Source organism: Micropterus salmoides, unplaced genomic scaffold, assembly GCF_014851395.1.
Source record: "Micropterus salmoides isolate LMB-PRFRI ecotype aquatic unplaced genomic scaffold, ASM1485139v1 Ms_hic_scaffold_10, whole genome shotgun sequence".
NCBI lineage: Eukaryota > Metazoa > Chordata > Actinopteri > Centrarchiformes > Centrarchidae > Micropterus > Micropterus salmoides.
In genome coordinates, this window is record NW_024040041.1 from 3,274,537 (window position 1) to 3,298,890 (window position 24,354).

Sequence of the window (24,354 nt, forward strand, 5' to 3'; positions counted from 1 at the left end):
TCTGACAAGACAACAAACTGTCTGCAGTGGACAAATTGGTCACTTTTCTCTAAACAGCCTCCCTTTCCGTTCTAACGGAGGCCACTCCCGGCCAAATTAGGTTACTGTCTCCCGGTTTCCAACTGTAAACAACCAACTGCACTTTTAAACTCACCGACTGATGCTGCTGCAAATCCCCTGCTCATACACGGTTCTATTTCTGATCTGATGGAGGGGAAACGAGGTCCTGCTCCGAGCCTCATCTGGACACAACCGCTATCTCCTGCCTCCTGTGTGTGTGTGTGTATGAGTGTTGAGATATTTTTTTTTTTCAAAGCTAACCCCCTTCTGCTTTGGGGCAAACTATAAAAAAGAAGGCAGCTTTGACATTTACATGTCAAACGGATGAGGGTTTTTATCTCCAAGTTGGATCGTAAAGCTCAGGCCAGGCCTCAGACTGGTACCTCTCACTGGCTCTCGTCTGGTCACGTGGGGTCCATAAAGTTAGTTTTATGGTTTTGGGGAGTTGACAATGTACTATATATTTCACATTCTAGAAAGCAAGTGACGGTTTAACGGCTTCGCGGGGATCCTAAAGGGGTCAGTAAAGTAGAGACAGAGCGGGAGAGGGAGGGAGTGTGTGTGTGAGAGAGAGAGCAGGCCAGTACTACCGGCCGCTGTTCCTGCTCCGGTTCACACGCGGAGCCCGTTGAGCTCCGGTCTCTGCCGCTCTGGACGCTGGGAAACCCCGGTAGAGAGAAAGAGCCAGGACGCACAGTAAGTAATGTTTGAAGGCTGCCTGTAAGTGGGGGCTAAGTAGAGAGGGGAGGGGTGGCGGGTGGTAAAGGGAGAGAGAGAGCGAGCAGTATGTAATTACCATGTCACTCACTCACTCTGTAGTGCCGCTGTATTAACGCGCTTGCTGAGTGCCGCGAAGCTCCGGTGTATTTAAGATATTTGAGATTCGTTGTTACGGCTGGTCCGGACCGCTAGACTAAGGTGGCGTCACATATTGAGTGAGATGCTACGCGTGAGTGCTCGCCCGCAGTTGTGCATCAATAAATGTGTGTGTGCGTTTTAGTGCGTGCGTAATGATGGCGCACAGGCACACAGCCGACTTGTTGATGATTGCTGATGTGGTTCACAGAGTGGCTTGCGTCCGTACAGTGGCTGTAGCCTGTGTAACATACAAACTTTAACAGAGGTGAAATGAAAAGAGAGAATTCGGAGCGGGTTATGAAACATTAAGGCTGTGTAAAGACTGCTTTCTGGATTTATCATGAGGTTCCACCTTCCTAAATTTTAATATGGCCTTGTGGAGTACATGAATAATGCAGTCAATGAAAGGCTGATGAACAACAAATGTTTTTTTCCTGTTGTTTGCGTGATTTTTGAAGGTGTGTAACTGATCTGACTGGTGTTCACTCTCCTTCTGGATCACAGATGAAAGACTATATGACAATCTTGTGGTGGAGTGAATTCGTATTCCTTCCCTGGTGGCTTTTATTGCTGCATTTTTGGAAAGGACACGTTTTATATCACTGTAGGTTTATTTTGTCACTTTTACGCACGGCCATCGTGTGCGTAAAAAAGGTTTAAATAAAGGATAAGTAGCCAGAAAAATATCCGTGGGTGCTCACATTAACCGAGAAGTAAATGGACAAGGACACACAGCCTGTGGTGATATGCGTCCTTGGGTACAAGAAAATCTTTGTCCGTCCCCCGCCCTTGTATTTCCCTGGCAGGATGGGTGTGAGTGAAAAAGTGTTGTGGATGCAAACATTCCCACACACACACACACACACACACACACACACACACACACACACACACACACACACACACACACAGTATTTGTGCTCAACTCTGTTTTTATTGGAGAAATGCCTGCAAATCAAATCAAACCAGACGCTAGGGCTTTCGCATTAACCCCAAACAGATAAATCTTTCATGGAATTATTTAAACATATAAGGCAAAAACACCTAATCTAAACTAACTAATAAAGAATTTATCTAAAGAATACAGATTAAATATAAGATAGGCTATGCTGTCAAGGGCTACTGGCGATTAGTATCTGCGAAGGCAATTAGTGAAATACCAATATTAACAAAATTGTTTATTGGGACCCTGCTACACTGAAAAACACACCGATAACATGCACGTGAATCACTGCGCAAGCATGAAACCAAAACTCCTAATCAAAAAGTTCTACCAATCACCTTATATTTATCATGATGAAACTAACCAAAACTTTAATCCTCTTATTATTAACAACACCAGAGCTCTTTATTAATGCCACTGAACTTCGTAGCTTTAGTAAGGTTTTGCACCCATATTTGAAAACAATTTGAATGAAGCAGTTCAGGTACCTAGGGCTGACTGAACAGTGTTAAATATTAATGGAATACTAATAAGTAATACCAGGTGACAATTAAAGCAGCCCAATGGACTTGTGTGGTGCGATCAGTTAAACCATGTAACACCAGTTAAACTAATAACTAATACAATTCTTAACACAACAAAATGAGACTATGTATGCATTTAAACAGGAATTATTCGTATTAATGGAAAAAAATGTTCGGGAACGTAATACCTAACATATCCGTTAAACAACAGTAAACCATATTTAAACCAAAAGAATCACATGTTAGAGAACGGCAAACCAAGGAAACCAACTTTATCTGGTGTTGTGAATAGGCTAATAATGAAAGAACTGTCGGCTGTGTTGTGGGCCTAAATTAGAAGAGATGGGGGGGGGGGCTGGCAACCGCACAGTGTCTCACCGTTTCCACTGACCCTGTAAATCTTTATCAATTCTCCACACTATTTCCCTCTGATGTCTGAGGCGGGACTCAAGCTGTCAAACAGCCCGGCTACCAGTCACGCGGCGCCGTCCTCCCCTTGCGCGCGCTCGCTTCTTATTGCTTAGATCCATCATGTAAATTGTTTAATGTCTAGTGCCACGACTGACGCTCACATTTCACCATATACTGAGCAGAGTTTCAAACTTTTTTAAAACATTCAATCACTGCTGCGTCACCGCTCCCGGTATATTGTTATCAGCCAATCCCCTGTGGTTAAACTGCCGATCAAAGGAGCGACGACACAATCACTTCTATTAAGGCCAGCAGAAACACGGCGCCCTGAAGAGGCCGACAAACACAAAGTATGGAGAGGTGGATGATATAAGACACAGGCCTACAATTTAGTAAGTGGTTGCTTAGGAAAATCAGACCCAGTGTGGGCTATTTTTGACAGAAGTTGGCAGCAAAAATGTAATTTCAGAAATTGTAATAAGGTATAACATAGCCTAACATAGAGGCCAAAACACGAAAAGGGCTAAGGAAAAAGGTGGGATGCGGTTGAAGTTCCGGAAGAAGGTAGTAGTGGACCTTTCCCCCTTAAAATGGGTCTAGATCGAGCATTTCATTGTTATGTTGTTATGTTATTTTGACTATTTTGGGTCACAGTATGGGTATTTTATTTTATTTTGTTTGAAGAACATTTCCCAAAGCCGGAGTCCATGCCCTAATATTTTTAAAGTAGCCTAGACCTAAGTCTTTACAATTGTTTAAATTTTTCTGTCCACTTTATTGAGCTCTCTCAAATGTAGAGGTTTTTAAAATTATTATTTAACTAGCCTATATAAGTATGTGACGCTGTCTGTAAACCTAACCTAAATCTGTTCTTACAGTATTTATATATAGGCTAGAGCTACTTCTCCTGCACGACCACACAGTTAATCCGGTGTCCTCTGCACTCTGCTAATAAGAGAGGATTCTGCTTTCAGAAGTCCCGCTCTGCTCTCAAACTCACATTTATTATGTTCCCTTTAGGCCTACATGTGAAGCCAGCCTGCCCCACTGCATTTTAAGTCTGGGGATTCCTGCCGCTGCCCTTCGCCTTCACAATGATTTCTCACAATCTTCAGAAGAATGTTATTTAGAGTCACGCTCAGGACACCATACATTACTCAGACACCAGTGGAGAGAAACAGAATTAAATAGGCCTATTTTTACAACATTACAACAGATGCCACCGTAAATTTGACTTCATTTTAAATGTGTGCTTCTGAAAAAAACACCTTAGCTTTCTTTCCAGGCTGTATTTTGTAAAAAATGGGGTATTAGCTTATGCTCTTACCATATATCAGAATAACAGAATTTGCCCATAACATCAGTCATAAGTTCCTAAAACTAAAGGTTCGCTTACTAACTTTTTCTAATGCGTTCAGTGTTTTTTTCTTTATTAAAACAAGTAGCCTGTTTAAAAAAGGTTTTCAGTTTTCAGACCTCTTGTTTTGTGGACCATAACTGTAAAAAAAACATAGACCTCAAACAAACCAATAATAATAATTCACCTTGCATGTAGCTCAATCCAGTAGGCCAAGATAGGCTATATTGTTTTGGTTGTTTATTCGTACTTATTTTATGTAGCAAGCTTATTTTCCAGCATGGCAGAAATGAATGTTGTACCCCACCCACCCACCCTTACGCCTAGGCTATGTGTGTGAGAGTGTCTCTGGAGCGACCTGGGTCCTTGAGGAAGTTTCAGTTCAGTAAACAGGAAGGCGAAAAAAAATCCCCATTTCATTTTTCATTAACTTCCTCCTTTTAATGATGATACTGGAACCCCCCCCCCCAAACTCCAACACACACAAATGTGTTGGGACGGGCATGACACGCGTGACACAAATGTAGTTCCTTTTCTTGTCGGAATAAGAGAGAGAGGCTGTGACATGGGAAGGCGCAGCAGCAACTCTGTATGGGCTCCTTTGTTTTTTCTGTGTGTCATCTGTTTCCCGTTTATGTACACAGCGCAGCTCCAGCTTGCAGAGCCGCTTCTCCTCAGCATTGTGTGCATTATGTGTATTATGTGTACGGGCTTGCTGCTCCTTTGAACCTGTCGAGGCTGTGAGAAGGCGCTGAGTTTGGCTTTACAGTCTGTGTGTTGGTGATGATGAGTGGGGTGAGTAACTAATGCGACTGGCCCTTTTTTTCCTTTATTGCATTGCAAAGGTGTGTTTGCCTGTGTGAGAGAGAGTCGCGGGCTTTGTGTGTGGGAGTGAGTGGGGTGTGTTTTGTGGGTTTATTAGCAGGGCATGAGAGAGCTGAGAGAAAAAGAAAGGTGAATGGCCCGGACATGGGAAGAGCCTGTGTGTGTGTTTTTAAAGAAACCACCAGCGTGTGCAGGGCTTTTTGCTCAGCCCAATTTGATCATTTAAGTCGATTTCGTTAAATTTGGGCTGTTTGTATTTATATTCACACAGAAGCCCATATTGTGGATTGGAGCTATTGACGAGGATATTGTGAAGCAGTCCAATATCCCTAGCTGTCCCTTGCAACACACACACACACACACACACACACACACACTCTTGGCTCTGATCTATTCCTCCCTTTTTTCCGCCGCAGCATCTCGTGTGATTGCTTTACGTTTAAATCGGCATTTGCGAAGCTTCAATGTCTTCTGCATACTGATAGGGGTGAACCGCGCGGTCACGCCTCATGAATAATGCACTAGTAGGAGTCACCGCGAGGTCAGCAGACAGGCTCGAGTCGCGCACTGCCGCGCAGGCGCAGGAGCAGGGAAGGAAGCTTTCACCGCCGCGCCGCTCCCCGTGCATGTGTGTTTGTGTGTTTACTTCAACAACAAAGGGGAAAGGATTTACTGGCTGGTTTTATTTATCTGGCTGTGTTCCCCAGATCCGGGTCTGAAGGGAGGGAAGTTTACCTCAGACAAAATAAAAACTTCCACAATTTCAATCAGGCTGTAAATGCACAGTGGGAACCCGGCGGTTCAACAAGGCCAACCATCAAAAACCATGCTATTAAGAACACGATTAAATATAATTCAAAATGTCATCGGTGGAGAAAAAATATGTATGTAGGCCTACCTCAGATCTGCGGTGACACACGTCTGTGTAAATTAACCTGCACTGAGTGTGACCACCGTCTTAAATCAACGTTGCACGCTCGAAATGAAGGGCAATCAGGCTTGATTGGGTTAATTTAAGTCAATAAAAGCCGTTATCATGGTGGCTTTGTGAGACTGGGAAGAAAGCCTGGATAAAACAAGAATAGCTTGTGTTTGCCTAAGATATGGGTTATGACAAGCCAATAACCTTGCAAATATTTAAAGTTACACAGTCCATACATGGGCGGGTATCATGTTTATTTTTCAAGTTATGCCATGTTCACTGTAAGCCTCATTCTAACAGACAGACTATGGTTAGATGTTAGAAATAAAACTCTTAAAAGATTGGCCTGAATAGACTATGTAGCCCTTGCTAGTTGGTGGTTTGTGGCAGAAATGGTACAGATATAGGCCTTATTTTAAAAAAAATATGTCAAATGAAGGATATAAATTAATCCAGCCATATTGTCAATTTAAATAAACTTTTCTAGTCTATCTAGACCTGATTATTATTTGTATTTTAGGCTGTTTTCAGCCTTTAGAAGCAAAGCAATAAGCCTACTTTACTACTTTAGGCTATGTGTCGTTGCTGCTCTGCAGTAGTAGATTAAGGAGTAAAAGGTATTTAACTAATTTATCTTTATAAGCCTTTTAAATTAAGCTTTCTGCTGTCCTGAAATGCGCCCCTTATCATGCTGTCTGATGGTTTTCCGCCCCAAAACCGAATTAGCTAATGAGTTTCAGCCCTATTCCAGTTTCTTTTAATCGCCATTCCATGGGTTCGGTGTGTGCCAGAGGATTATATGTTCCCATAAAATGCAGCTCTCTCGCGCCGCCACCAGAGCCCGCTTCAGACCAGTAGGACGGCGAGAAGCAGACCGAGAGAGCCGCGAGCCCCAGCCTTCTGCTGCCTCCCTCCCAGCACGCGCCCCAGTCCTTTTGAATCCTAACCGACGATAACCTGAAGCAACTTCCCGTCTCTCCCGCGCTGTTAAAATACACAGCTGTCAGAACTGTCGCCGTCTTTTACAGGTGATTAATGGTGAGTGTACAGAGACACACAAGTAGGCCCGTGTCTTTAGGTGTAAGGTAGCCTACCTACTGTGAGAGAGATTACAAATGCAGTTTTAAGGAGGCGCTGTCGATTAATTTCTGCCTCATCTTCGCGTCTTATCATCTTCGCTGTTGCTAGTAGAAGTGAGGACAAGGTAAACCCTAAACAGGCCTATTGGACTGCAGTCGGAGAATTAAGACCTAGTACTGTCACTGTTTCTCCCTTTCTCACCCCCCTGTCTTACTGCCCGAGGCAAAGCGGCGGAGCAAGAAGAATCCAGAGTTATTACCAAAAGAACAGCCAGGGTGGATGTCCAAGCAATAGCCAGCCTGCAGCGGAAGGTTCATGGAGTTGAAGGGTCAAAAGTTCACCGGCGTGCGTGAGTTCCGCCCTCTCCTCTCCTCACTCACTCGACTCCCTCCGACCAATTGCTGTACGTCAAAGGCAGAAAAAGAGGGAGTGAGGAGCAGAGCTAGGGAGGGGGTACAGATGAGAGAAATGATAGCATGAGGCAAAGGAGAGGTGAAGGCCTGACCTTCCCTTCCCTTCCCCGGTAACAAAGCAAAGCTCCCCCTGCTGCCGCAATGTACAGAGAGAGAGAGATGAAGGGAAAAGAAAGACAGGAAAAATGGAGGGGTTTAAGGTGGTGGTGGGAGGGCGGAAGGTATTCGGTGACATGAAGGGGGGGGGGGGGGGTTGCAGGTGTTTGGCTGCACATTTTGTTCACACCGGCTAACATTTGTATTTCATATGGAGTGAGTGAGGAAAAAGAAACCAGGCCTGGTCCGAATAATGTTTTGATGTTTTGAATTGAAAAGAAAAAAAATAGGCTACACAAATGGATCTAACAAAATAAACTTTTCCCCCCACTTCAACCTTTAATTAATGAATTTCATGTTCACATTAGCAATAACCCTTTATACACAAGTGCCATGAACTCATCTTTAACCAGCATCTATTGACATGCCGCATGTGTCACTGGCGAGACTGCCCAGTGACAAAATAGCAACAACCTCACTATGTTCAAAACACGACTATCTGTTTATAATGTAAAATGTAAACATGTATTACACCAATATTTAATATTAAAAACTTCTTAGGAAGCATTAGCACCACTTTACTGGAGGTGTGTGTGTGTGTGTGTGTGTGTGTGTGTGTAGGCCAGAGATTAGTGGTTGTAAAGTGGTGGTTTTATGCTTGGAGCTCACAGCTATTTATATATCCTCAAACCATTTTGGAGAGGGAGTTTAGCAAAGCAGACCTCTTCCTCTTCTCAGCCTTATCAACACAAGCCTGTCAAAAATAAAGTCTTATCTCACGCACCATCCGAAAAATATTACTCTCCTTATCTGATTTTTTCCACTGGAAGATTAATGTCTGGCCTCGTTTACTTTTCTAGCTGAGAAGAATGAGCCTCAACCCTCTTTCCCTCTGCTATCCGCCCCGGTCTGCTTTCTGTCTCCTAAAGTTTGGCAAATTATTATTAGCCCATTATCTTTATTATTGTTTCTAAAATAAGGTAGCACACTTACACAATTTTTTAACAGCTACCAGAAAATATCCAAACGTAACCAACAGATTCGACTTGTTTGCTCTTAGGAAACTGGCAACAAGCATATTGGATATTCACACACAGTTGGCGAGATGTGCGTGTGTGTGAGAGAGAGAGAGAGAGGGGGGATCCTTTGGAGTGATAAAAAAAATGATAACAGTGATATGAATGTGAGAATAAAGACACATCCCAACTCCTCAAAGCGCTAATTTTGCTTTACTTCAAACGATGCGACAAATAATCTGAACTCCACGTAGCCTAATCTCACCCTGTTGAATAGCACCGTTTGGACACATATTGTTGGAGCTTTGCTTTATGGTAACGGAGATGAAATCGGTCTCCACAGAGGAGGGAAATGATAATTAGGTGAAACAATAATCCGTTTATTGACGTAAACACACTGGCCAGAGCTACCTCTCTCTCTCTCTCTCTCTCTCTCTCTGACACACACACACACACACTCCACTCCTAAAAGGTAGGCTACAGATTCCGTCTCTCTCCAAAGGTTCATCCCGAGTTCACCTAATTAATTCAATGGATGTAGTAGCGCGCTCCTGCCGGTTTTATCAAGTGAAGCTATTGGCCTAGCGTTTTAATAATCTCTTCCATTTGCGCGTGCATGACCCTTCTAAAACATTTCACATGAATATCACTTCATCTATCGTCTATCATTCACACAAATATAAGATATTGAACTGAACTGAAGAAGCAGTGATACACACATGCTGTGTTTTCTGCAGCCGACCTGATAGAATTTGGAAATATAATGAAAGTACTAGTGAAATGAGTGCTGAGAAGTGTCGACATATGGCTGCAGTTAACTCGATAAAAATCCATCTCCGGGTTGAAGAGAGTCGAATAACATCAATATAAATTCACCTGATACCTCTGTGTCTGGCCCAAAGCCTGTTAAGCACACTGAAAACGGTTGTTTATATGAATTAAGCTGCAATACAACACATTTGTTTCTACGAAATATTCATGACTCTGAAGTGATGGTGTGGTTTATGCTGTGGGTTCACATGTCAGCGTGCGCGGCGGTGTCATTTATATTTATACAACAAAAGGAAAAGGAGAAATGATCCTGGAAGAAAGGAAAAAGCTGTGCGCGAGAGGGAGAGAAAGAAAAAGCCCCCCCCCCCCCCCCCTTCACGTCTACTGACCATTTTTCTTCAAAGTAATGACTCCAACTCAATTTGGTATGACGGAAAGAGAGAGAGGGAAGGGTAAATGACAGAAAGAGGGAACGAGGGAGAGAAGGGAGTGAGGTGGAAATGGCAGAAAGAAAGGGTGTGGAAAAGGAGGGGGGAAGGAGTGAGGGGGGGGGGGGGGCTTTGCTGTGTTCGGGGTGAACGGGAGGTCAGTGAGTCTCACCAATATTAAAATGTGTACCGGGGACGCGGGGTGACACGCCTCGCCCGTTAAACAAAGAGTGTGCCAAACTGGCAGATTAATTTGAAAACTTGAGTCCATGCACACACACACAACACTTAATGCCTTAAAGAGCCCTCAGTCTCCGCAGCAGCCCTGCTCGGTCTCCCTCAGCCCCAACCCGCTCGCGGTAACACCGCGGAACACGGGGAACGGCCAACGGTGAGGAGTGGGGGGTGGGGGGGGGTTCCGCTATCATTTAATGGCGATTTGGTCGGGTTTTACGCACGGAGCGCCCGGTGCCGGTGTCGCAACCTTACAACGACGCATTGCCTTTGTTTTCGCTGGATTATCGCCGTTAAATTTGTTCCAACTCTACAGTATTGTTCTGTTTATCTAAACGCGGATTCTGAGTGGTGCTGGTAGGATACAGTCATGTTTACGTTTTACCGGAGCCCGGACAGTTTCTGCGCGTGTGCGTGCATGTGTGCGGGGGTGTCCGCGGAAATGACAACGAGTTATGTCTTTTTTTTTAAGATACCACGAAGAATCCCGGAGAGGTCAAAAAACCTGTGGCGTCGGAAGAAGAGAGAGGAGAGAGGGGGGGCAGGGGGGGGGGCGAGGTGAGAATGCTGAAAAAGGAAGACTTCTCTTTATGGAAAAAAAGAGCTGAACACAGCTGCCGATCTGTCGGAGATGTGAAGAAGGAGAACGCGAACATGTTAAAATCACAACAACAGGAAACCTGGTTGAACTGGACGTGAGGACGACGCAAGAAGAGAGAGGCGAATCCGCGAGCTACAGCGGAGTGAGTACACAAAAAATAGAGATCTCCTTGTAGAAGAGGAAGCAGTCTCATTTGCATATCATTGTGTGTGTGTGTGTGTATGTGTGTGTGCCCGCTTTCTTGCTCGTACCGTGTGTGTGTGTGTGTGTGTGGCAGGTGCTTTGCCCATGCTGGGAGGAAGGGGAAGACCACGTGTTGCAGGAGTTGCCGCAGAACCCCCTCCTCAACACCCTTCCCTTCCTCCTCTTCCTTTAGTTTAGTATGACTTCATCAATTAATATTTTTGGTCGATTATGGGGTGTGCACGTCACGCCGTGGGTGTTTGAACTGTGTCTCCTCTTTGCAAGCTCCATTTGCTTCACTGTACCTTCACCATCCTGCAGGCCAATTAGTTAGCCACTTTGGGCTGTCTGACGTCATGGTGCACTGCAGCCATTTTGGCAATAATTTATTTACCCCAGAACCAGACAATAGCTTATAATAATATGCGTTCATCATAGGCAATAGATAGATAGACCTACATGCCCTGCAGCAACACACACACAATCACCACACGGCTAGGGTGAAGGCTAGGTCGTGGCCAGTGGAGGGTTAAAGGTCACGCTGGACAACTTTCTCCCACTATAGCCTTAAATTCAATTCCTATTCATTTCCCTACACTGTTCTATACGGCGTGCTTAATTCAGGAGAGCAGAGAGCTCCATTGCTAAATATTGTGCCAGTTGATTTTCTTTTCACGTGCTGTTCTCCTAAATCCTAAAAATCCTAAAATAGCAACAAAGAAATGTTGTAATGTGCCATGAATGAACTGTAATTGCAGAAAAACAAAGTTAACATGAATGAAGTGAGTCTTTCTGCTTGTGACTCAGCACGCTCATTGCTGCGGTTTTATCAGTTTGCATCCAGATGTGTGGTTTTCTGCTGTTGATGTACATGCACATGGTGCATCGAGCGTGTTAGTAGCACGAGCCTGTCTGTTTATTTTGCTCTGCTGATTGCTAATGTGCTGTTTCTTTGATTGTGAGCTGGCTGCGGAATGAAATGATCCGATTCTACAGGGAGCGTTTGTTTCTTTCCACCGCCTGTGCTCCTCCATCAAACACAAAAGCTCCGGGCTGCACGGCCAGTCTGTGCTCGCCAGTTCAAACATGCCACTAGTTCATTTCCAGAGGCTGTTCCCATGTTTATATCCGTCTATTTAGCGTCAAAAAAGAACTGCAGGACATGTTTTTGTTGTTCTGAATGCGCGTTTGTCATTTCGTGTTATTTTCTTCAGTCCTGTAAAGCCGGGGATGTTGTTGTGAACTCCTGTAGCTTGCAGCACAAGAAAATAGACTAGCTGTGTTTGATGAGAGTTCTGTTTCAGTGTGATTTCGTCAGATTTCTCTGCCAAAAGAAGGGAGGGTCTTTTGGAGATGTGCACGACGGCACGTTTGTTTGGATTTTATTGAACACAGATAGAGCGCAGCAGTATTTCTCTGGTCAGCTCTTGGATCCCACTCCATTCCCTTCCCTGCTGTTTAGATTTCCCAGTTTTACCTGACACGCTGCAGGCCGCTGATCCGCCTGCTGCGTTTTGGAATTAATTTAGGCTTATTGTCAGAGCCGAGTCTCCAACTTCCACACAATAGACAGACCAGAAAACACCGTCTGATTATTAATACTTGCCACACGGAGGGACAGGCTTTTTTTTCTCTGCCCTATACTTTGCATGACAATAACCAGGAGAATGGACCTCGATTTATTTTTCAAACTGCACAAAGGAGCAAAATCGCATTTCTCTTCTTCGGCGTTGTCCCCACAGCTTTTCCACCTCGGTAATATTTCAGAACACTGACAGGTCCGGTCGCTGCACAGAATGAGGCCGTTTAACCCTTCAATATGTTCATTTTAATGTTCTCGTTCTGGCTTTATCCCAGTTAAGGCCTGCCATCAAAAAAATCCGTCTGTGGCTTTTGTTTTAGGCTACGTTTAAAAAACGAATGTAGACAAAAATCTAACATAATGTGGCCATTATATTAGGATATTATTTTTACGCAGCTGACAAATGCTTATTCTTGTAGCACAAGCTTTTTACGGAGTTAGTGGCCTACACTGTTAAATCGCACTATTTATCCCTTCATTATGAAACTACCCCGGGCTATAGAAACGATTCAGTCTTACCTTAATGCTCGTTAAAATGCATCCATTTAAGAGAAAAGTTTAATCTCATTTTGGAGTTGGAGCAGGGAGCGGCGGCTCTGCGGGTTTATCAGCAACTACTGAATTTGTGAGCCGCGGATGGGATAAACTTGTTAGAAAGGTCTTGAATTGTGAGGGTGACTTTAAAGTTATTTATTCACCCCGGCTCTCTTCCGCTCCCTGAATATTTTATGGCTTTTTTTCACCTCCTCTCTCCAAAAACCTTTTAACCTCCGGGAAGTTGCCATTTACGCGTGTTGGTGTTTAAGCTGTAAACGGAATTGACCCGCAATAAAAACCCACATGTTTAAATCCAGATCCGCTGACCTTTTCCACTCACTGTATCCCGCTGTATGTCATCCTCACCCTGTCTCTCTGCATGTCCCTGTGTCCCGGGCCGGGTCTTCAGTGAAACATTCTCTGATATACATCTAAAAGTTACAGCAGACTTTTATTTTTAACTCTGGAGCAGCTGACTCTGCTATAGGCATAATGCGCGCGTGTGTGGTTTGAAAACAGGACAGTCTGGTTCTTCATGTGGGTTGCCACAGCTAAGTGGTCCTTAGCTCCCTGACAGGTTAGGATTTATAATATTTAAATAAACTAAACGAAGGACTCTGTTTGTTTTGCGTTTTTCAAAAGCACATTTTTGCAAACTAGAAATGTAAGGGAATATTGAATGCTTTTAGTGGCTTCAGAGAGTCCTGCATTATTTTGTTGATATTGCATTGCACTCTGCCTGGATCGTATAAATCTATCTGGTGTTTTTCTCTCCGTATCTAAATATCTCTGAGTGTGTGTGCACATTGACCTCTACCTGTAAACAATGGGCTCCCGGTGATCTGAATGGCTGCTGCTGACAAACTTGACAGAGGGAAGGGAAGTGCCGCAGTCAGACTCAACACACCTTGATCGATACCTGAGACGACCCGCAGCAGAGCGGGGGGGGTCAAGGTGACAGAAACACGCCCACACCTGCGCAGCTAGAATAGAATAAAATAGAATAGAATAGAACACTAAAAGAAACAGTGAGAAAGGAATAAAAACTCTGCTGAAGCAGAAAAAAATGCAGACGATAGAGGCAGATTAGAAGCAGACTGACAGTGCCTCGCCCTCCGTGCTCTCTGCATTTGTTGTCCGGTCTGGTGATATATGAGCAACTTTTGGAGGAAACAGAGAACAGCAATATTGCCTGCAGCAGGCAGGGAGTGTCAGTGTCACAAAATCAATGTGGGAGCAGCACAGGAGAGAATAGAAATTACGTGGGAAATATAGCAGGAAAAACACGTTCATGTGAAAGCATGAAGAGCTTCAAACTGCACCAGGAGCGGCAGCATTTTCACATATTAGGCCATTGGTATTTTATTTATTTGCACTTAAATTATGTATTTCCACAGCTGGTCAATGCGATATGCACTAAAATATAAACTAGTTTCTATTGAGAAAGAAAGAAAGAACGGACGAAAGAAAGATTATGGAGTGCAGGCCCTTGTGTGTGTGGGTCAGATCACTCTTTAATTCAGTTAAATCAGAGTTTTAGAGACAGACTGCAATTAATTTACCACGGTGAAGGGACATTTACTCATTTATTCATTGGTCCATCCATTCTTCAGTCAGATCGTTCAGAACAATTTCTGATAGGACGGTGTCCCCGTGCCAAGCGATCAGTCTTTTCTTTCATTAAATTGTGTTCATCCTGTTAGAACGGTCCACGGTTGGAGCTGCCAAGTATTTTTTTTTCTCTCTCTCTCTCTTGGGTAACTACAAGTGAACTGTAATTCTGTCATTTTAATAAGAATTTGTGTGGTTATTAAATGGATGGAAAGCTTAAGGAATATTTGGAGGTTGAACATTCGTTTCAGGTTTAAATATTCAAATTGATAAAAAGGTGAAATAAAAAGCTTTGTCAGTGACAGAGGCCTGATCAATAGCAGAAGTGTACTTGACCATATATAGGATAAAAAAAATATTATTTTATAACATAATATTTCACAATCCCCGGAGTACCTATAATAATAGGCTACTATATGCATTGACTTTCACTGCAACAGCATACGTGATAAACAATTCATTGTACATTCCGTTAAACTAAACAGAGTAGGCCTTTATTTTCTTAGTCAAGATTTAATTCGCTGGTTCCCATTTAAAGCTGCATATGGAAACATGATTTACACAGGCCTATAACACAGCTTCACACACACACACACACACACACCTGTCGTCCTTCCTCTCCTGTCCATCACTTTCTGAAAGCAAAACAAAAACGGCAAATATGTTTCTTCTATTTTGCCTTCTTTATTTGCGAGTCAGCTGCTGCTTCATCGTTGGCCTTGGCTTACACAAAGTGTCACAGCATTAAAACTTAATTTCCCAGTTCCCCACCAGCAGTGGGGAGGTCAGGGGTCAGAGACAGTATGGATGGAAATATTCGCGTGTGGGTGTGCGGCAGGGAGTTTATGAAAGCAATAAAGGTCTATCGACGGTGTAACCTCGTGCCTCCAGAGAGCCGCTGTCTTCTATATCTACCCTGTAGATCCGGATTTGTGTAAAAATCATTAAAGAATCACAAATTCGCTTCTAGGGGAGTATATAGTTGATTTATACACGACGGCAGCGATGGATCCAGCACAGGGAGGAGAGGCCTTTGGCTGCTGTCATTGGGTTGGGACGCCTTTCTTAATTATGGATCGCTGCTTTATATTTGAATTTGCAAAAGGCTGTGAAGGGTACAAAATGTGTATCTTCAACGAATGTTTATTTCTTTTTAGCACAGACATCGCCTATTAATTTACTGCAGGACTTTATTTGTGGTTATTTGGTTATCATTGTGTTATTTAGGAGCGCTTGTGTGGATCAAGCACCATGTTGTTACCCTCCAAAGTGATGAAAACCCACTCCAGCTCTTGTACATTTTGTGTTTGTTTTTTTTCGATCATCAAACCGCCTCACATTTTTAAAGGCCAACTCCAGGTTGAATTGTTTTTTATTTATTATTTGTCTTGGTGAAAAATGATGTGGTCGGCTTTACTGTTCATCTAGAAAGGCCTATAGGGGGTTGTGTGTGTGTGTGTGTGTGTGCGCGCGCGCGCGCGCGTGCGTTTGGGGGGTAAGGTTTCGATTTAGAGACGGTCAATTTTCTGGAAACAAAGGACTTGGATATCTCCATCATCTTGCTTGTGTCTGTGCGCGCGCACCTTTGGTCCTGATAACAAAATGCAGAACAGCCTCCTTTTGATTGGGAGAACATCACTTCGTTTTTGTTGTAGATTTTATGTTTTTTTGTTTTGGCGCTGCTGAAGAGACACAGCAACTACAGCAATCAGATTTACTGGAATTAAAGGAGGTTACTGTAAAACTTGTTAGGCGAGAATGCTGGGACATAATTATGGTTATTCATAGAATGCAGAGTGCTACCTAGTTTCTGTGCGTCTTCACTCTGTGTAATACATGTGTAAGCCCTTGTTTTATTGTGTCTATTGTCTATTTTATAGCAGTGAGAAAGTGACAGCGGTTCACAGTGAGACTGTAGTGTTAGTGTTTGAAATGGGGAGACAGTATGGAAGTGGCAGCTATAGAGTGAGCGTTTCAATGTTGGGGATGAATTCCCTACTGGAGGAAAAACAAAGAGCTGTGTATCTCTGTTCAGTAATGCACAGCTCAAGGGCAAAAGCAGGCGCACATTCTGAATGAATGGGGAAATGTGGACTTGCTATGCCAGTGATGTTAATATCGCAAAGTGGTGGGGAATAAATCCTGGGTTTTTTTTTAAGCCAGGCAAAAGGCGACTCTGGCTGAGGCTGAATTACCATGCAAGGGGAGTCACATTTGGAATGGGCGCCTGTTGGAGCAACACGGGTTTTAAAGTGGGAAACGGTGCTTGATTCTCGTTGCTAATGCAAAGGTCTGCTAGTGATTTAGGAGGCCGCGTAACCTGAATTAGTTGATGAATTTTCTATCGATCCTAAACAAGCCAGATTTATCTCTGACACAGTGCTGCTGCTGGGTGGCGGCGCAGCGTGCCAGGCCCTCTCCCACTCCCCGTTATTAGCGATTTAAAAAGAGAAAAAAAAAGAAAAAAGCTTTGGCAAGCACGTCCCTACACACACCCAAATATATACACAGGGGGTGGTGCAGGCGCCACTTTAAATCCCCCCAAGCGTGTTATTTCTGCTGCTTCTTTTTTCTGTTTTCTTTATTTTTTTTCCTATTTGAAGCTCCAGCCAGACGCGTAACGGGAGGAAGGATTCGATTGCAGAAAGGGAGGACTTGTCATCTACTGTACTCTGTTGCTCGTCCATGCGCGCGCGTCCCTGAGCGCGGCTTCAGATGGAGCGGAATGTATTTTTAGCTTGTCCGACGCGCTTTGTTATTGTTGTGATTCTCTGCCTGCTTAGGACGTGCCGACATGTGGTGCAGAGATATGCAGAGAGACACGGGGAGGCAGAGGGGAAAGTATTGTACGACTGTGATTGCACAAACTGAGGCCATATGATGATGCGCGTGCGGGGGCTGTGTATACGCTTAATCCCATTTCCTTATCCGGGGTCCGTCCTGGAGGCGCGCCATTGGCCAGCTGTCGTCACGTGGCTTCTTAACTTTGTTCACTTGACAGAAAAGTAGGAGGGTTCAACGGAACAGGAATAACCGAAGAGTAAAGGGATGAGATATATATTTTAGTTATATATTTTCCGAGTAGGTGCAATTCCACAAAAAGACTGAAATTAATGGCCATGAGCTCCTATTTGATCAACTCCAACTATGTGGACCCGAAGTTCCCACCATGCGAGGAATACTCACAGAGCGACTATCTGCCCAGCCACTCTCCGGACTATTACAGCTCCCAGAGGCAGGAGCCTGCTGCCTTTCAACCGGACTCTCTCTACCACCACCACCATCAGCACCACCAGCAGCAGCGAGCCGAGCCGCCGTACACGCCGTGCCAGCGCGCAGGGCAGCCCGCTTCGGTGGTGATGTCCCCTCGGGGTCACGTCATCCCCCCGGCCGGGCTGCAGACCACTCCGGTCCCGGAGCAGAGCCACCGATGCGACTCGGTGACTCCCAGCCCGCCTCCGTCTTGCGGACAAACGCCTCACAGCCAAAGCACTTCATCCCCCGGCAGTACTCGCAAGGACCCCGTAGTCTACCCTTGGATGAAGAAAGTCCATGTAAACATCGGTAAGTGCTGCATGCAAACTTCTCCCTCTCCCCCTTTCTCTCTCGCTGCGCCTTTGTGCCTGCAGTTGAAACCCATGCAGTCGGCTATGTGTCCACCGTCAAAATCTACGGCTTCCTTTCCCTGTTTTCTGTTACAAGTAGAAGAGTAGCCCTTGGGTCGAGATTTACGGTCGTCTGTTTGCGGGGCCAATATAATTACACCCTCCATAAATTTTTATTACACCTCTCCGCTGAGGTGCCTTTTGAAGTCCGATCTCATGCTCGTCTGCTCTAATTCCTCGCCTTATGACAACTCAGACCGAGCCCATAAGTTAGCTTTTATGCTTTGGTAATTTGATTTTAAGTGGTCGGGTTGTATAAACGGTGTACTTTACGCTGTCGAGTCTTCTTCCCCACTCGTTGTTCCAGGGGAGGGAAAGTTTTATGGCAGCTGAAATATTCATGTTTGTGGAGCCGGCCGTAAAACACTAATGTAAAACCGAATAGCTCCAGTCTATTATGGCTTCTCTGTAATGTTATAGTAATAGACTTGCTGTCTGTTGCGTACTGGGATAAGCGGAGCGAACGGCGACAAAATGCCCCTTTTGCAAAGTCACCGTAATGCATTCACTCCACCGGGTAGTTCACTCGGTAACAAAACTCTCTTAGATTTTCTAGCTGTCTTGTTTTAGGAGACAGCGAACTCGGCTGCAGCATGTTTGCTTGCTGCTGTACGGCTGTGGTTTCGGGGATTTGTTGAATCATTACCCACTCGCCCATTCAGTGCCGTCGTGTTGCTGCTGCGCCCCCCACCACCTTTATTTTCAACCAGTTTATAGAAGACAGACAGTGCTCCTGCTTGCTCTCAGTCCGTGGCATCTGTGCATAAGGTCACTGAAAGAAATTGTAACTGCTCAGTTGGCTCTCTGCTGCTCTTGCTGTCTTTATGTAGCCTATTTATATTTTCTGCCAGTCCTGGTCGGGCGTGCGCAAACGTGCCAGAACAGCAGTTTTTCTAGCTTTAAATGCGGCCGTGGCGCCGATTTGCACTTAGATCACAACATTTAGACACCAGCGTCAGGCAGGCTGTGCTGGGAGGATTCACTCCGCCGCAGGGCCTAAAATGACACCTGACAACACGTGTTCCCTGAAAATACAGAACCTCTGCTGCAAACTGCGGTGCACGATAAGCGAGTTCAGCTGTAACATTTGTTGAGAAGATTTGTTATAGAATAAAAGAGGATTGCAGTCATTAAAGGGTCTGCCAAGGTTACAGCCATTTTGTGTTCTACCACAGTAGGTCCAGCTCATAATGTACCGACATGTTTTTCTCCCTGTAGCTTGAAGTGCTGTTTTTAGTTTTGGAAGTTGCTGGAGCAATGGACTGCTGTGTTGCTTCCTCTTTAATGAGGGCAAGCCACTGGATATAAAACAATGCTCTGTGTATTTTTAGTGCAAGCTGATATTTTACTTGGCTAATAACGCCTGCATCTTTTTCTACAATGGTAATGCAGGGTTGTAAATCTGAAAACAGGGTGATATTCTGTATTCTGAAGTTTATAGTGCAGCCAGTTTATCTACACTTTATTATTATGCTACCTTTTGGAAGTATTTTTTGCTGTTGTTGTTTTTTGAGTGGTTAATGTTGTGATGATCATATATTCTCGTTGTTCCCCACAGTGAGTTCAAACTACACAGGGGGTGAGCCGAAGCGCTCGCGGACGGCCTACACGCGCCAGCAGGTCCTGGAGCTAGAGAAAGAGTTCCACTACAACCGGTACCTGACGCGCAGGCGCAGGGTGGAGATCGCGCACACGCTGTGTCTGTCAGAGCGGCAGATCAAGATCTGGTTCCAGAACCGGAGGATGAAATGGAAGAAGGACCACAAGCTGCCAAACACCAAGGTCCGCTCCGGGGCCAGCAACAATAACACAAACTCCCCGGCTCTAACCGGGTCCCAGAACCGCACCGGGTCCCTATAGCCCGGTTCTCTGGCTCTTTGTCTGATGTTGCCCTCCCTTTCCCTGATTCCCAAACTGAACTCCGAAGCAGCAGCCACGCTTCTAACCACCGAAGCCTGCACTTTGGACCGGAATAATGCCTTTGCTCTGGAGGGAGGGATGGAGGGATGTCATTGCTGCCTGATCGGCCCTGATGGGTGCTGATGTTTCACACTATAAAATGACGCTATGATGTGGGAGGGGGTGTGGGGGAATTTCCCATTCATAAAAAATGAAATGAACAAAAGAAGAAGAAGAAGACTGAAAGAACTGAGAATATGATGCGGCCGCTTCTTTGCTTCTATCCCCCAGCTCTCTCTCTGCTTTTTATATTTCTGTCTTTTTATACTCCTCTCTCTCTCTCCCTCTCTATGACAGAGCATAAGATGGTGGGCCGAGGATAACGTGCCCGCATGCGTGTGGTTTCTGTCCTTCTTTTTTCTATCCGAGACGTTTTTGGTGAAGATGGATCCTCGTTTTCATCTTTAATCATGCCAAGCTCGGGCCCCATTTGTCATGTTTACTCTGCGGGTACAAAGCAAAGGGGTGCACCGCGGCTCTGCCCATTACCCCTCGCCCCTACCCCCCGCACCCCTTTCCCAAATCACTATCCCTCAACCCCCCTCCACCCACCCCACTCACACGCGCACGTGTAATTAATGGAACTCTCGTTTCGTCAAGAGAAGTATTCTTACACACATACAAAACCCGTGCATGCCCACATCCCTCTGTCCGCCCTTATAGTAGCTACTCTAACATCGACTATAACCTTCGGTATGATCCAAAATGACACCAGGCAGTTTTCTGTCTTGCTGTTATCATTATAACTGTTGGTATTTCTGTTTTGTTTAATGACAAAATATAGCTTTTCAAATTTTAATTATAGTTCTTTTTGAATTCAGTGTTGATTGTAAAATTATACTTTATGCTGTTATTGCTGAGAATGACATGGAGCGTTTGTGTGGTCCGTGGATTGTTCATTGTGTGATGTTGTATACAGGGAAACAGAGTGACAGGGTGAGTCAAGTGAAATAAAGTTAAATTAAGGCATTTTCCACTACGTGCCAAACAGGGTTTATAAAGCTGCCTAAACAAAGGACACTATCCAAACCAAAATCCTGGTACAAATAGCTCAAGACTACATTATGAACGCAGCACTATACAATGTAGGCTACTACCTATTACCTCAGTTGTACTTATATATTATTTTATTTTTGGTCATTTTATTTTCTCTTGCTCGTTTAATGAAGTGACAGCTTTTCCAGCTTTTATATTTTTGAAAATGTGTGACGAGTTATTATAATAATTATTGTTACTTGCAATACAAAAAAAGCGCTATTAATTTCTTGTATGTGGACATTTTTAAAATGTAATTTAATTATAAACAGTTGTTCTGGCCAGGGACACTCGGAAAAATAAGGAGCTTTTTATCGCATGTCTGAATGATGTTGATTTATTTTTCTATCCTTTCCTTTTGTCTCTCCTTTCTCCGCACATTAAATGCGCACACACTTCCTTTTTCGTATCTGCTTCTCCTCCTCTCTCTGCTATGTCTCCTTGTGCCACTTTTTTAGGTATTTTATTCTGCTAGTATTTTTATTTTAATTGATGTTATTTTATTTACATTCCAAAGATCCGTTTCTATCGTTATTGGTGATGATAATGATGATGGTATTGTTGAACATGTGTTACCTCCTCCGGTATGTAATTTGCTCCTCTCTCTGCTTATACCTCCTCAGTGTCTACCTTCCTATTATTTGTAAATAGTTCATAGAAATTTAAATAAATGGCTAAAAAAGTGTCATTTTCTATCCTCTCCTCTCATTTCCTCTCTCAAAAATGACCATTTGTCCCGTTTCTTTTGGTGGAGAGTTTAACGGTGACGGGTGTGTTTAAAGCGTACATTCACACGCGCCCACGTGCACTCACAACAAATAATTTCATTTCATTTCAGTGTTGGTTTTGCCTACAAACGCACAGCGAGCTGTCTTGAGAAATCAGCAGCCTGCGATGATTAATCTTTCCCGGCCGTGAGTGATCTTGGTACATTACGTCCTGTAATCTCGTTTTAAATCACAAACCGTCCCTCCGTTTCACTCTCGTTCTCCCGTTAATTTAACGGCTGCTCAGACGCGCTTGCACTGGCCCGACGCAGAGTACGGGACAACCCCTCCCTTCCTCTTCTGGTTCTGAAGAAGAGGAAAAAACATTAAATAGTTTCTCGCTTCGTGGTCTTTTAATGCTTTAATGAGAGTAATTTTTGCAGAACAGTTTTTTTTTTCCTATCGGTGTTTTCTGGACCGGTGCGGTGTGTTTTATTTTTTTATATATTACAAAAAGGGAGCGGGCCGGCGCCATAGCTCAAACCCTGACAACCAAATAGATAATCAACAAGACGAATGGCTTCTTTTGTAAGGCGCGGCTCCCGTATTAATTTTCATTTTCTTTTCTTAGAGCAGGTATCGAAAAATATAGAGCAAGAGGGGGGAGAACGAGAAAATAGCATTCCTCTCGATGAACTTTAAACAAAAAAAGTGTGCCCCCCAAATTGGTCCGCTCGTATTCCTCGGCCCAGAGAAGATTCCCTATTACTTGTTGGTTGATTTCTCCCTGGGCCTCTTGCCACAGAGACTCCCTCTGCCCATTTATCTGTTTTCTTCCTGTTTATGAAAGGCTCCCCCAGCGCTAAAACCGCCCTCCTATCAAACTGTACACCTATGTGTGCTCGCACACACACACACACACACACATGCTGCGCTAAAATGGTAAAGCCTTACATATTGTGAATCGTGAATAGGCTTGTAAGCCTGCAAGTTGAAACATGTTAGTTTCATTACTGAAAAATTTTATATATATATATGTATGTATATATACTCCGCTCCAACGTGACTGCCTTTCCAGAATGTGCATTAATTTCCACTATTTATAGAGAGTTCACCACATAAGAGAGATATACTTATATATATTCTTATTTTCTGGTGAACTCTATAAGGTTTAATATCCCCTCCTCCACATATAGGCTACACGAACCCCCAGGCGGTGCACCTCTCCTCACATAAGATCGCCACATAGCCTATGTGTGTCTGAATGCTGTAATTTTCAATACACACCAATTGTCCAATATTGGAGCGTCTAAACAGACACCCCCTCCCCAATATCCACACACATATGTTCCTCCACAATAACCCCTAAAGCCCCTGAGCATTTGCGGTCCGATTTGAAATAAATGAATTTGCGTGCAGGGTGACACCGCGCACAATAAAATCCACCAAGGAATCCTTTTTCTCTTTTCTGGCGTCCTTTATCAGCCGCGGCCTTCTGCCGCATCTCTGAATGGGAGCAGATTTTTGTGAGGGTGCCCACCCCCACCCTTTACCCCCCCCAACCCTGTTAAAAAGTTCACCGCCATTATTTCTGGACAGGACAGGGGGGACGGCACCACAAGAAAAATGCGAGAATTATACAAGAAAAATCATTAATCACTTGTTCTTCTTTAAACACTTCTCCTTCTTCTTTCTATTGTCATCCGGCAGCCACACACAAGACCCCTTCTGCCAGGAGAGAGAGAGAGGGGGGCAAGGAACAGAGAGACAGACAGAGAAGTAAAAGAAGACGTCTTAGAAGACACTTGGAAGACCACCCCCCCACACCCCCCCCACCTGCACACCCTCCTCACACACACATACATACATACACATATACGTCACTTTCCCACCCATCAGGAACCTATTTTTGTCACACTCAACAAGTATCCTACCATAAGAAAAAAAAACAGTTTTCTTCCTCATTGGAAAGAAGAAAATCCTCCCAAAGAATCTCCAACAAACCAGCGAGAGAGCCCTCATGGCGCAGAGGAAGATGGCCCAGAGGTCGCTGGAAGTGGTGGCGTCTAAGGTAAGAGGCCTGGGAACTTCATTTTCTGTCTTTGCCTCTCTTGCTCCTCTGTGTCTGATGCCTCGGTGGCGTTTTTATGGTTTTATTGCCCCCTGCGCATTTGGCGAGGTCAGGCGGAGGGGGCATTTATGGTCGTGGGGGCTTTGATTTTAGCACACGGACTTTTGGAACTGAGTGTTTGTGTTTGGAAGTGTGTGTGTGTGTGTGTGTGTTGTTTGTGCATGCAGCTACACAGTTACAAATGAGGGGCTTGTGTTGTGCTGTTTTCTGTTTCCTCTTGAGTTTGTGCAACTGTTCCCGTCCCCTTTTGCTGAGGTGGTGTCACTTCTGCGTCTGCTTGACACTCTGGAGGCCTGTCGCTCCTTGAGCATCTGTTGTGCATAAAATGTGCTATTGTGCGTCTTTTATGCACAAGGTTTGGGTTGATCGTTCTGATGAAACAGGTCTTTTTTCAGATTCAGCTGG

The 24,354-nt window shown here is 44.3% G+C and overlaps 2 protein-coding genes across 6 annotated transcripts in view; both read left to right on the plus strand.

Annotated features, from left to right (window-relative positions):
* The window catches only part of hoxb3a (homeobox B3a), a 92,004-nt gene that overhangs the window by 22,416 nt on the left and 45,234 nt on the right, over nt 1-24,354 (plus strand). For 2 of the 5 annotated variants that reach the window (XM_038739749.1, XM_038739775.1), the window contains exons 1-3: nt 4,784-4,948; nt 10,411-10,681; nt 23,529-23,889. The gene's annotated coding sequence lies outside the window, so the exon portion shown is untranslated. Of the gene's footprint in view, nt 1-4,783; nt 4,949-10,156; nt 10,682-23,528; nt 23,890-24,354 lie in introns of those variants that run through there. The other 3 variants (XM_038739764.1, XM_038739754.1, XM_038739756.1) reach the window with 3 other exon arrangements.
* hoxb4a (homeobox B4a) lies at nt 15,444-21,799 on the plus strand. The gene is given in 3 exon segments (XM_038691924.1): nt 15,444-18,016; nt 19,676-19,948; nt 19,951-21,799. Coding segments are annotated over 3 exon segments (867 nt in total). The 5' UTR covers nt 15,444-17,565; the 3' UTR covers nt 20,094-21,799.